The sequence below is a fragment of the Echiichthys vipera genome (genome assembly GCF_963691815.1).
Source record: "Echiichthys vipera genome assembly, chromosome: 21".
Taxonomy (NCBI): Eukaryota; Metazoa; Chordata; class Actinopteri; order Perciformes; family Trachinidae; genus Echiichthys; species Echiichthys vipera.
Window position 1 is genome coordinate 7,762,565 of NC_139846.1, and position 14,254 is coordinate 7,776,818.

The 14,254-nt window shown below is 43.1% G+C and overlaps 1 protein-coding gene across 1 annotated transcript in view; it reads left to right on the plus strand.

The window, feature by feature from the left end:
* Positions 1 to 761: 761 nt before the first annotated feature.
* Positions 762 to 14,254, plus strand: part of gpr158a (G protein-coupled receptor 158a) — a gene marked incomplete at both ends in the record, with an annotated part of 71,507 nt that continues 58,014 nt past the window's right edge. The window contains one exon of the mRNA XM_083935691.1: positions 762 to 1,645. Coding sequence (XP_083791817.1) covers positions 762 to 1,645 — 884 coding nt within the window. The remainder of the gene's footprint in view (positions 1,646 to 14,254) is intronic.

Genomic DNA, 14,254 nt, shown 5'->3' on the forward strand with positions numbered 1-14,254 from the left:
CGCTCGGTTTGGACGCAGTCTTCGCTGTTTCGGCAACGCACAGCTCCCGCCCCGCTCCACCGAACGCGGCGCTGATTGACAGAAGAAGCGGCCATACGCGCGGATCGACGGCGCTCCTGGAGCCCTATGAGATGATGGAGAAGACGGGGCTTTAAGCTCCGCGCAGCTCCTGATGCGTCTCTTCTTCGGGGCTTTAGTATCGGCCTGCTTAATGCTTGTTGTGGTCGGAAGAGGGCGGAGTGCGTTTGTCATCCAAGTGAGAAGCTCCCTCTGACTCGGTGCCTCCTGAAAGAAATATATAAATATAATAACAAGCTGGCCCCTTTACCCCTCCCTTCCTCCTCGCTTTTGATTCAGTCTATGTATCCTGCGCGCAGGGGGAGAACGTCCGCCGCACAGCAAAGCCAAGACAGTCTTATCTACAGAGAGAGAGGTGGGGGGAAACAGCTGCGAGCGGATACTCAACATCAACAAGCTGCATGAGGCATCTGTAAAAAAAGAAAGAGAAGGAGAAGAAGGAGAAGGGATTTGGCGAGGGGGTTCCTTACCTTTCCACCCTCCTCTGCTTTTTGATATCAAGATCAGAGGCGTGGAGCTTTGCAAGAATATCCTACAAGTGGCGAAGCGATGGTTTAGCGAAGGAATTGGGCTCATTCTTTTTTTTATTATTATTATTATTACAGCACGCCCACCGACACTGTAATTCCGAGCAGCAATCCCCCCCCACACACAAACATCTGTGGACGCTTTTCTGGAGGGACATGGCTGTGTTCCGGCTCTCGTTGCTGCTGCAAGTGGGATTTGTGATCGGATCAAACCATCAATACGCGGAATGGTCAGCGCTTGGGGAAGATATCAGAGCACGGGAGGCGATCTACGGCGCTCCGACGCACCGTCGGCAGCAGCTGGCGCATCTCCGTGCGCCTCATCATCCTCCCGGAGAGACCGCGGAGTTGCCGCAGAAAATCCAGGAGCCTCTCCCCAGGGTGGTCACGGCTTTCCTCCACACGGGAGACTCGACCACGTTGAAGCACGCCAACTGCTCGCGGAGGTACGAGCTCACCTCTCAGCGGGGAAGGTCACGAGCCAGCCCGCATCACTCCATGAGCAGCGTGCTGGATACGGTGCTGCACGCCACAAACTTCCTCAACATGATCCTGCAAGCCAACAGGTCCAGGGAGCAGAGTCTCCGGCGAGACATTGAGTGGTACCATGCCTTAGTGAGGAGTATACTGGAGGGAGACGCCAAGATTCACCGGGCGCTCGTCACTTTTAGCGCCGATTCGTCCGTGGCAGCGGGGCCCTCGGTGCTTCTCCAAGCCACCAGGGCCGGTGGAGAGATAGTCCTCCAAGACCTCTCCAGCGTGGCCCATCACCATCTGCACAACCGCACGATAGACACAGAGTGGTACCACGGCGTGAAAGACAGGAAGAAGCCCACTTTCCATAAGAAGGTGCTGAGCCAAGATGTTAGATCAGTTGACAATACTTTAAAGAAAGGGGAGAGTTTCATCCCGGACAAGACGCATGTCAAATGGTCTGCGCCCTACCTGGAGTGTGAAAACGGGAATTTTGTCCCCCGTTGGCTTTTGACCTTATCTGCTGCTTTCTATGGCCTGAAGCCCAACCTCGCTCCCGAATTCAGGTAGGCACACACATGGGTGGTGTAAACAAAAAAACCTGGTAAACTTCATGCAAAACATCACTTTGCTGCTATTAAAAGCCTGTGTTACATTCTTACATTATAAAGCCACAGATTTATGTGAGAAAGATTGAGTGTAAAGGTGAGTAACCCCCCCCCCCCCCCCCCCACACACACACACACAAACACACACATTAACCTGGGCTCATACCTGCCTCTCTCTCCTCCACAAACATACTGCAGCAGCAGCTTCATTGGCCTCCCCCCTGTTATACCAAGGGGTTTTTTCTTCTCTCCTCCAGTCTGACAAGGCGGCAGGATGCTAAAAATAACCCTGGATGTTACTGGATGTAGCAGTGGTGGAAACCTCTGGCTACAGGAACCTAATTCATTTTTCAAAAACTCGCTCGGTTGCATGATTTACTACTCAGAAAAATGTTGTGTGACCTTTTGTTTTGGGGGCAGGATGTTAAACCTGCAAGAGACGAGAGACAGCCAATTTAGAAAAATACGCCTGATGTTTGGGTTTCTTTTGTGCAGTCCTTGTCCTGAACCCAGCCTGCTTGTGTAATGTGCCATGTTTATGCCACCGGTCCTGATATGCACCACTGGAACAGTCAAGTGTTAAGGCTCCATATGATCCCCGACCAACATCTTCCCAATGAATATTTAATCCAGATCAGTAGATGTGTGTGTACTGCCTTCGATGAATCTTTAATTGATACACTTGAGTCGCTCACAGGCAGGCACGGATTGCAAATGAGTCAAAACCTGCAGTGATTATACTGTAATAGGCTATCAGCTACCTGGTGTTATCCCAGACTAAAGCCTCTCAGAGCGGCTCAGTCTCCTCCTAAAGCAATCTGATATGAAATTAGCCTGTACACTCAACTGATGAACAGTCACAACTTATGTGTGAAGCCAAAACCTTTCATATTTGGCAAGAGAAGCTTTCTTTCCGTGGCCAAAGGAGCCCTTTCGTGGCCTCCTCCATTAGATCCAAGGTGTGACATGCGTGGGCGTTTGGTATTGTTTAGTCCCCCCAAGAGAGTGGCCTGCTCAGGGGCACTAAAAGAAGCATCCCGCTGTGCTCCGAGGAGGAGCAGAGCAACATCCATTCATGAATTTGTTCTCCATAAACAGGGGTGAAATTCACACTGTAACTAATGCAGACGGAGGTGCTTATAGATAGCATGCTTTGCTTGTAGAACTATTATTCTGCACACTTAAGACCAAGGCAAGACCAATGCAAACAAAATACATTTAACATTCTTCCGGTCTTTATGCTAAGCTGCGCTGACAAAGACGGGGTATCTATATTCTCGTCTAACTCTCAGCGAGAATGTGAATCATCCAAATGAGAAGCTCCCAGATTCTGTGTCTCCTAAAAATCTACAAATATAATAACAACCGGCCCCCTTCACCCCTCCCCTTCTCCTCTTTTGATGCAGTCTGTTTATCCTGCACATGGGAGGAGAAAGTCCACCGCACAGGGAAGCCAGGACAGTTTTGGTCATCCTCAACACCAACACGCTGTTTGTGGCGTCTGTAAAAAAAAAAGAAGTACATGAGAAATGAAGTTCACAAATACATACAAATAATAAAAGGCAATCAGGAAAACGAAATAAAGGAAATAAATATCAGAGGCAGCACAAGAAAGTTCACATAAAGTGCAATATCCACAATCATCGGACACACCAGTGAACTCTATATGCATGTATCAAAAGAGCTGCTTCTTATAACCCTCTTATGTGCTAAATATGAAGCTACCACCAGCACAGCAGCCTGTGAGCTTGTTTTAGCATAAAGACTAGAAGCAGGGGGAAACTGTTTGATCAGCACAGGACTCTAGAGAGTCATTGATCAAGAAATAGTCTATTGCCTAATTTAAAACCAAAAAGTGTTGTTTTTGCACATTCATATTGAGCTAGGCTAGCTGTTTCCAGTCTTTATGCTAAGTGTAGAGTACAGACATGAGAGCGAGCCCCCCAGATCTGATATGGTGGCCAAATGGTGGAATTACAACTTCTGTGTCTGTGCGTCTTCTCTTTGGGCCCAAGAGGTAGTGCTGATCCTATTTTTAGACGTGGAAGTTGAACTTGTTTGGCGTCATGCATGCTTCAGCTTTCATAGGAATGAATGTCTATGTCTTGAACGCTGTACATCCGTATACATCTGAATACATCCCTGCATGAGAGCGGCATTGATTTCTTCGCAGGACAGTGAAAAAGCTGCCTTTACAAAATGTTGGTATGTCCTTAAAATACCGCCTTCTTTTGCATTGATGGCATTTATTTCTGTCGTATTGATCCTCTGTGCAAACATATCACGAGGGATGGGAATAGATATCAAGTCAAATCAAATTAAATCAAATCAATCTTTATTTTTATGGCACTTTTCATACTTTGACTGTAGCAGAAAGTGCCTTAGAGAAAATAAAAGCAAAACAAAAAATTTAAAACAAAACAAAACATGTTCAACAAAGAAACACCATGAAAACCCAAATCTCCGACCCCCACAAATATACACACACAGATACACAAAGACATACACACTCACACACACACATAGCCATACATACGCCCACTCACATACACTAACTGTCACTGAGGAGGCATGGCTGGGCACCAAGATCTGAGGTGAGGAAGAATCTGCCTTTGGGGGCCGCGCGCACTGAGAGGAATCATGGTCCATAACTGCAGGGGACCAGCCACGCGGACCCCTCCAGCCCAGGCAGCCAGGAGGCTCCACACCACAGTGTAGAGCTCTCCGACGGAGTCATGGTGGAGAGAAAGTCCAAAAAAAGTCCAAAGATTGACTCTGACACTCGGGCCAGGGCCATCCACGGGACAGCACCTACATCGGTGGACCAGAGACAACTCCTGGTGTGGTCGGCCCCCTGGAGGAAACACCGGAAAACCGAGGGGCTAAAATGGTAAAACAAGATAAAAAGGTATATTAGCTAAAACCTGAGGGGGTAAAAACAGTCAAAACAGTGAAATAAGATAAAAGGAATAGAAGCTTAAAAATAGCCAATGCAGCGATTTAAAAACTGGTGTATTGTCTTGACATGAAGACATACAGTATGATTTTATTGATACCAATGCCAGTATCTATGCTGTGTATCGTTCAGATCCTTTTTCGATTGTCTTATTGATTCCTGATCAAATTTGTCAGGGAAAAAAGGGTCGACCACAGATTTTCACCGTCAGTGCAAGTGTTTTATTACCTATAAGCACTTATTTATATAGTTGTACATCTTTAATTTTTGGACTGTTTCTTTCTCTCCACCATGACTCCATCTTTTTGCAAGATTCCAGGAGCGTAGACATCATTGTTTTGCACTGCTCAACTGTTCAGCATCCATAAAAGGAATTGATAAGTCCGAAGGCGTACGATTCCTGTTCCAATTCAAATTTGTTACCGGTTCTCAACTGGAACTGGTTTTCGTTTCCCATCACTACACATCTATCCCTCACAAAATGCTTTAAGAACTTCCTTAGCTTTTATGGCTTTGCAATTCAAATGATGCCTACTCAACTATGCTTAGTCAGTCAGTCAGTCAGTTTTCCTCATAATATTGTCTTAAAGAGTCACCTTCTCGTGTCCTTTTTGCCACTCATCATCCTTCCCGGTTTGTCTCTGAACAGCCATCTATCAGACGTATCAAAGTAGCATCCTCCCTGTGCCTAAGTCAGCACCCTGGCAGATAAGAAACAGGAGAGGAGGGGATAATATAGCCGCCTCAGACATCAGCTCTCCTCCGCTTCCCCTCCAGATGAATACACAATCAATACAACAATGAATTAATAATGAAAGATGTAGAACAACAACCCTGCATGGGCCATCTTGATTCCAGCCTTTCAATGCTTCAGTCACTTCCTGTTTGGCGCAGCGATGTTGCACGAAGCAAGGTGACTTGTTCTTATGCATTCGTCATATGGAAACAGAAATTTGCAGTTGTTCTCTCTCCCGTTTGTTTGTTGAACACGCGGGTGCTAAACAACTAATGCGACATGGAGGGTGTAGACATGTGTTAGCGATAGATCGACCTGTTGTTTCTGTGAAGGTGCAAGATATCGCACCCCTCACACTTCATCTCTGCTCTTCCCGTCTGTCTCTTCAGCTGCACTCGAGGTGCAGGGGAAGCAGCTTAGACCACACAGAGAGGACAGGCTGTTTTTAAGCGTGCAGTATGTGTGTGTGTGTATGTGTGTGTCATTGTTCGAGGTTGAGACATTCTTCAGGATGATACGAACCGTCCTAATTGGCAGATCGCTCTAACTTCAGACACAAACTTCAAACTAACTACACAGACGAACAGATGCAAAAAAGTAGTTTGAACAAACACTCACAGTGGGAATAGATGGAAGAGGGAGAGACGGAGGTGTGTGTGTGTGTGCGTGTGTGTGTGTGTGTGTGTGTGTGTGTGTGTGTGTGTGTGTGTGTGTGTGTGTGTGTGTGTGTGTGTGAGTGTGTGTTAGGTGAACACACTGCACTTCAAACTCACCTTTCACAACACAGACCTTAATTGCTTTGAGGCTGAAGCTTAGGCAGCAGCAGCAGCAGAATAGTCAGGCAAACTAGTTGAAACTATCTAAAATGTAAAGCCAAACTGTAAAGAAATATATTTTTTCTAGCACATTTCTCCAAAGGCCAAATAGGTTCTAATTAGATGGCAGCATCGTCTTCATTTACTCTTGGCTGAGCGCCCTATTTTGCTGTACAAGCAGTTAGAGTGTGGACAGCCTTACTGCTGTGGGACGCCCATCCATCTAACAGAGTGGGAGGCCTCAAGCTCCAGGAGGAGCCGGCAGCATCTGCTTAGATGGACACCATCCAGAAACTAAATAGGAAGGAAACCCCACATTTCCCGGGGCTAAACATAATAATATATAATGTTAGGGTGAGATGAAAGAGAGCACAGAAGCAGAAAAGGAAGAAAAAAAATGCATCCAAGAGGAAAATTAGTGGCGCAAAGGAAGATTTCTCTGATGAAGATGTAAGAAATCATAAGTGCAACTGGAATGAGTCTGACCTTGTAGATTTCCCTGTAACCTGGAGCAAACGGGGGGTTAAAGATCCCTGAGGTGCTCCATCGTTCACCGCTGACGTCACTGGGACTCCGCTGCTCAGTAAGGCGGCCTGGCAATACAGTGCCATCAGCCAGTAATCGTCAACATAATGGAAAATGCAACTACCGGGCTTTCTGGCTCACTTTAAAGAGATATGTACTCCTCAGTAATACTGCTAATGATGGGAGTAATCGCAGTGGTTTTGATACTTTTTATGGTGATGTAATTCTGTTGCCTCTCAAAGGATTCAAAATCTTGTTACAGTAGGTCTATCCTTTACTAATCTGGAGAACAGATTATAGCGGAGGCCTCAGAATGGACAACACAGTGCAGTGTTGGGTCGGAAAAATGCGAAAAGATTTGGAAAAGGAATTTAGCTACTTTCAGGCTTTTGCATTTTAGGAAGGGGACAAAAAAGTCAGGAAATTCGCTTTCAAACATCATCCTTTACAGTGGATGTCTCATGATAACTATACGACTGTTAAAAAGGAGGACAAGCACATGAGGAAATAGATAAGTTAAATGGCATTTTGCAGCTTAAAGACATTTGATATTGAATATACAAAAAGTGCTGCCAACACATCCTCATACCTAAGTCAATTTAGACTTCCACCCAGACATATATTTCACGTAGTGAAACCATAGACTGTATGCCCCAGTGGAGGCTGCTGGTCTTTCAAGGAGGGGAATCTCATTTTTCCAGCCTACATCACTAATGTGTGTGGAATGTGTGACCGCCTGTGGGTGTGAGTGATCGTGACGGTGGGAGAAGTTGCAGATACGGGCGCCGCCATGTTGTAAATTCTCAGCCAGAGTCTGCGCAGTAGAGATCGGACGGTAGAGTCATGTCGTCGAAGTGATGTCCATACATCTGGCCATCCAATCACGAGTCGATCACAGCTGTCAATCATGATGTTTCACGCCATTTTTATAGCATCAAATAACTTATTAAAACCAAACAGATCAGAACAATGAACATTTTGAAAAACATGAGTGTGGAAATGACAGAAACAATCTTGTATAAAATGTATCTGAGGTTTACTTTGATATTTAATTTGGCCCATCTGTTAACATGGACTCATGACCCATACTGCAGCCAACCACCAGGGGGCGATCCAGATGTTTTCAACTCACTTTTGAGGAGCTATCATGCTGACCATCGCTATACACAGTTTATGTGTGAAACGGATGCACGTAGGCAGTTTTAAACACAGGGCCAATGTTGTGAAACAAAATGATTTAAGTTTAGGCAACAAAACTACTTGTTTAGGTGAAGGAACAGATCACAGATTGGCTTAAAATGAGTCATGGATGCAACTACATCACGCACTTACATACGTAACAAAGTTGATTTACTTAAAATAAATTGGTATTTATTTGACCCATCGAGCCCGTGTCCCTCTGCGGACTTTGGGGCTCTTATACTATGTCACCTTACTTCCTTGTTTGTTCCAGCATTAATTACTACGGCCACTAGAGGTCACCTCCTATCAACAAACAATTATGGGTCGTTAAAAGCTTCTTTTACAATTTACTTCTACAGCCGTTTTTTTTATTTTCTATCTTTCTATTTCCAACTAATATTGTATAATTTTCAGTTTACGTCAAAATATAGAACTTGATTACAATTTTGTGGCCTGCATAAGAGGAAATGACCAATTTTTAAGGGGAAATACCAAGGATAAACACCCTTTATTAAAAGCCATGCATTAGTTTTCAGTCAGAGTTGAACCGTTGAATTCTGATGTAGCTTGTCACCAACTACAGTCAGATCAATCAATCAACTAACACTATTCACGCAACTGTCAGGTTTCCTTGGTCAGCAGCTCAAAATATTGAAAGAAAAGTCTTTATTTGCTTTCTGTGCAAAAGCGCCATGGGCACATGTCTTTTTTTTTTGATTACCAGTGACAGAACTCAATAAAAAGACTGAGGTCGCACTGAAACACTGGTAGAGAAGCAGCATCCTGCCCAGCGGCTACACTCACATGAGCTTCTGCCCGTCCTGTCATCTAAATGCATTTCCATCACATAAAAGACATTTTTCTTTGGAAGGCTGCGCGGTTCTTGCGTTGTGATTGTTCCATGACATAATGCACAAACTGTGCCCTTCTAAAAGGACAGTAGTGTGTTCTTGTCGAGACACTGGGGCAGGGGAAATGTGCATGCAGGTTCACCTAAGCGTGCAAGGCTTCTGGCTACATGGATAAGTTAAAGGATCATGGCTAAGCTCCAGTCTTCCATGTTCGGCTCTCCTTTATATTATACTTGGTTTATCGGCAAACAGTAACTGGAGACGTCACAGCTTACTTCTCCCGCTTCAGAGGAAACATCTCTTCGTTCTTGTGCACATACAGTCAATATGAAAAAAACACTCTAACAAAGTACACGTTAAAAAATGCCCCTATGTTGTCATTAATTCACACAATGACATTAACTAATATTCTGTTGTAGTTGCGTCACATAAACAAATGGAAAAACTCAAAAAAAAACAGTAATTTATACAGAGGTAACAATACAAATGAGACATTTTAGCTGTTTCCCAATTCCATACCAAATCAGTGGAGTGTGTTCATACTGCAAAAGTGACATCAAAAAGTTTGAGTTTTTTTTTAGGGACAAAGGGTATTGTATGTTGACATAATGATGGCAAAAACAGTATACTAAAGAAGTAACCTTGCACATATAAAGTGTTTTTTTCATGTGCGGCAATAAATGAATAGCTTTAGTCAAGAGAAATGCAATAAAATAGAAAAAATGACAATAGAACATATGAAAAAGAAATAGTTAATACGCCATGATATATCTGTTTTTAATGTGGAAGAGCTGTACTTTTTGTGCAGGTATGTGCACTGCAGTTAACCATGCTAACCTGGACCCTGTTATGTATTCTTAAAAAGCTAATGCACATGATATTGGAAATACTAAAAGATTATTTGCTACATTGCTCGCCGGCCTCATGTTATCACACTGCAGTCTCCGCTGAGAGATGGCTAATAATAGCTGTTAATAGAAAAGATTATTATGCAGCGCTTGATCTGGTATTAGTCTTAATCCATTCACTTGTTTTACCACATCTCTCTGTGCCAGTGCAGTGGGTCTACTATAAAATTAACTATGACAAGAATCATATGAACATGTCCTGTGTGTCTCTTCTTCTTCTGTGCTAAGATTACTTGAAATACAGACACAGCCTCCTGTTCCGCACAGAGTGGCTAAATGGACAAATCAATTTGAGAGAGCATTTTTCTGGGCCTGAATAGAGACATACAGCTCAGAGTGTATAGGCCTGACATTCAGTGTTCCTTCATGAATGCATCAAAGACTGACTTGTCACAAAGAGGACACACTGAGGTCTTCATTGCAAGAATGTTTTTGGTGAATATCCTTTTGTAGCTCCATAAGCAATTACCCAGATATATCTACAGTGGACTTCATAATGCTGGGGCTAACATTAGCAAAGTCTGACAGGTCAGTCAGAAAGACCAGAGCCCCTGCTGGTGGGATGCTCCTCTCTTTACTGACTTGGCCTTTAGACCCCACGGAGAATGGGGGATGAAAGGAGAGAGCACTCTGTTTCCCGGGGCACCAATACCTCCTGTTCTCTGTGATAATCTTTATGCCCGAGGGCCTCGATGGCCACCTTGATGCTTCTGCTTCACGTAAAGCTACTCTCAGTTTACGACCCAGTCTTTGTGCTGCCTGAACGCATTTTCAGTTGCCTGTTTTCACAAGCTATTTTTTGCCCCAAGGAAGGACCGGAACAGCAGTTATTAATAACAGAAATACTGTACGGACAATGAGAGCGTTGTACTTGCCCGGGAGATGGTTATAGTAAACCAACTCAGTGAGAGCTAGATGGACGGACAGAATATTGACGTACAGTGATGTCAGTGCTTCTATCTTATGTCATGGTTTAAATATTAATAACTATTGAAATATTTTTTATCACTACGTTGTCAGTATATAGAAATAATTCAAGATATCTTTTGACATAAAAAGTCAGAGCTGTAGTGCCAGTATTTGCTGTACATAATAAATCGGCTGTGAGCTGTAGAAAGAAGAAGAAAGGTCCCTTTATGGCCCAGATTGTGTGTCCTTTTGATTTAATTGCTCATTTATTTGGGAATATGCAATCACTAAAGCACAATATCGTTGATATTAGGGCCTTAATCTCAGTCCCACCATGTCTACGTATATAAAGATGAACCTATCGATTGATTAAAATGTAAAAATCTATGACATATATACTGTAAATAAGAAATACATGCACAGCCTCACCAGGAGGTATCATATTTGTACATTTGTTTGGCTGCGTTCACACTGCAGTTGCAATGATTCAATGTAACTTGTGCTGTTCACACTGTCAAATGCAAATAGGTCACTTGGAACTGCAGTGTGAACGTAGCCTTTTAAATGTGCTACTGAATGGGATATGTATCAGATTTTTGAATGCGACCGCAATCTGAACAGCCAGGTTGCACTGAATGTGGCTTTGACTTCATTCTGACCCGTGCTGCATTGTTTTGTAAATGAATGACAAATAAAGTTAAGTGAAACAAAAGTGTGCCACAGGCGGGAGCCAGGAACAGAATCAAAACAAACACAGCAGTGAAGCAGGCGGCCAGTGGAGGGAGAGTGAAGATTTAGAATTCATTAGTATTTGGGGGGATACTTTGGTGCACGCTGCCATGTTCGCTTCCGTAAACACGTTATGTGACGTGATGTCATCAATAAGCAACTTCGCATGCAGGTCACTTCAGGAGCGTGAGCTTTTCACACAGCAATCTGTGGACAGGCCACATTTAAAGACATAATGACGTAAAGACGTGAACAGCCAAACCAAAAATTGGATTTGAGCAATAAATCAGAATTGTGCATTAGGACCTGCAGTGTGAATGCAGCCAAAAGGTCCTTTGGGTAAAGGTGTGTGTGAGTCAAAATGAACATTTTCATGACTACGTTTGTGTTTAAGTAAATGACCAACATGGGAGTCTTTTGTCCATAATAAGACACTCAGACGTGTGCTGATATACGATTATAACGAAGATTTGAAGAATGCTGGGAACTTCAGAAATCTTTGTTCTCCTCAGAGTTTATTACTGCACTTATACCATGCCAATCCACTGCAATAAAATGATGTTAACACTGTCTGGCAATCCAGCCTGATAGATTTCCATTTTTAATAATACAAAATAAGACTGGGAGACATCCATTTTATTGACCTTCTTTCACTGCAGACATTTTGACTTGTCATAGAAGAAGAAACAGCACAGGTGTAACCAGTAACACTCATCATACCTCCAGTTAATTTGTGAGTCATGCAAATTAGGGCCATGCGATTACTCCTATTGATCACACCTGTGTGTGTGTGTGTGTGTGTGTGTTTGTGTTTCTGTGTGAAAATGTGCGCTGTTGAAAAAGGCCTAATATAGATCAGCAGTGAGACTTAACAGTTTGTCACAGGGGCAGTTATCAGTGCTTTCTGCCATCTCTTCTTCAATTACAGGAAACTGGAACTCTTTCTTCCCAAACCGTGATAAATCAACACTGACAACATACTCTGCCACTTTCTGTTTTCTGTGATGTTTGGCTTCGTTACCACAGGAGATGGTTTGACTATTTGGTGTTACTATGGAAACCAAAACTGAGCAGTAGATGGGACAAGGTGTTAACAAGCCTTAGTGTCTCAGCTAATATCAGCAGCATTGTGTTTTTATTTTTTATTTTTTGTTCTGGCATTTACGAGTCAACTTTTTCTTGCCCCATACAAATGATTTAATTTATCAGCTGTTATCACACTTCCTATAAAGGGGAAATCAAGCCTGAAACAGGCATTTCAATCTTTCTATAGCTCAGTCTACAGATCAAAAGAGGTTAGTAGTGACTGTACTCGGCTTTCCTCTTTCGCTATCTGTTAATCCTCTAACAAAATAATGTGAATGTCAATGCTCAGACAACAGCGTGGCAGTTAAAGGTTATTGCAAAGTCAGTCACGCTGGTTTATCCAGGTTTTGCCAGATAAAACAGATTACAGCAGATGATTCAGGTGTTCACTTTGGTGGACAGATGTGTATTTTATTCACCCTGATTAAACTGTCTAAGGGTTTATTTGGTGATTACTGTTAAACATAAGAACATCCAGTTTTCCTTTATGCAAATGCTGTGTGTGTATATGAACATTATCTGGGTGTCCTGACACTTCAGTCAGTATATATACAGTATGTTTAACAACACAGCCGTGGGCCCTGATCCATTTTTAAGTCTGAAGGGAACGCCTGCATGTTGGCTGGGGTCGCCAAGAGACCGCTGTGTAGTTTTGTATTAAATAAACAGAATAAAACAGCATACTTGCTTGTTTGTATACTGTATTCGGCTGTTGGTTTGTCCCGTGTGCTGCAGCTGTCAGACAGAAAAGACATATGCCACACCAGTGAAAAGACGGTCGGAATCAGAGAGACTGACCTTCAGAATCAGAGACGCTGACCTTCTCTTCATAGAGCTTTAGGCAGCTAAGTAAGTGTAAATCCTCAGCAGCTCTGTTTGAAGTTCCGGCCCGGCTCAGCTGGCCGAAATGGAGCAAAGACTCAAGGCTTTCCCAGCAGCCCTCGCAGATCTATCGGCAGTTTATCATCTCCCTGTCAGGCTGAGTTTAAGATGTGGACGAATTTCTTTCTGTTTCCCAAAAAGCACATTTCTTTTACAGTTTTTACAGTCACTTAGTAACACATATTCGTCTCTGAATTTGCATTATAGCCTGTTATGTTATGTGTGTGTTTTGATACTGTGCATTTGTGAATATTAACAGTTCAGACGGCAGGTTATCCAAGTTGGACACTGGCCCCCAAAATCCCTGTCCTCTTGGAGCCAAAACAGGAAGTGTAATGTTGCCATGGAGTGAGTCAGGGAGCTGTGAGCTTCACCGTAAGCCCTGTATTTTCAGTGTCTTTTAGTTCACATTTAGCAGTTCTGCACTGTATCCATGAATGTACATGCATATGTAACTGGATGACTTTGATACTGAAGAAAACTTTGATGATTCTCAGGAGAGTTCTGAGTTTGAAGCATCATCTTTGATTTCTAAGCGGATTTATGGGCATTTATAGGCATTGGATATTCAATGCAATGATGTCCTCAGAAAGCGTCAGTCACACTGAATCTGAAAATGTGAAATGTGTTCACTCCTCCCCCAGGTTCTTCACTTTAACACTCACACTTTGAAAACCTGTGGTTTAGAAGATAACTGACACGTTGGCATAAATATGGTTTAGAAAATAATAATCCCTGCACTTTTTAAATACATGGAAATAAACATGGCTTAAACATGGTCTATATGGCTTATTGACCCTTGATACTGCATGTGAATATCCTTTTCCCCTAGTATCTGGCCTCATTTCTGTGTTTAAACTACTTCCAATAGCAGTTTGTGTTAAAGGGATGTTGTTATTGATTCTATCCAGTTTTTTATTTGATTACTGAAGATGAATTATGATTACGAAGATAAAAACTCCTATTTTCCTAAACTTTCAGAGGAGAC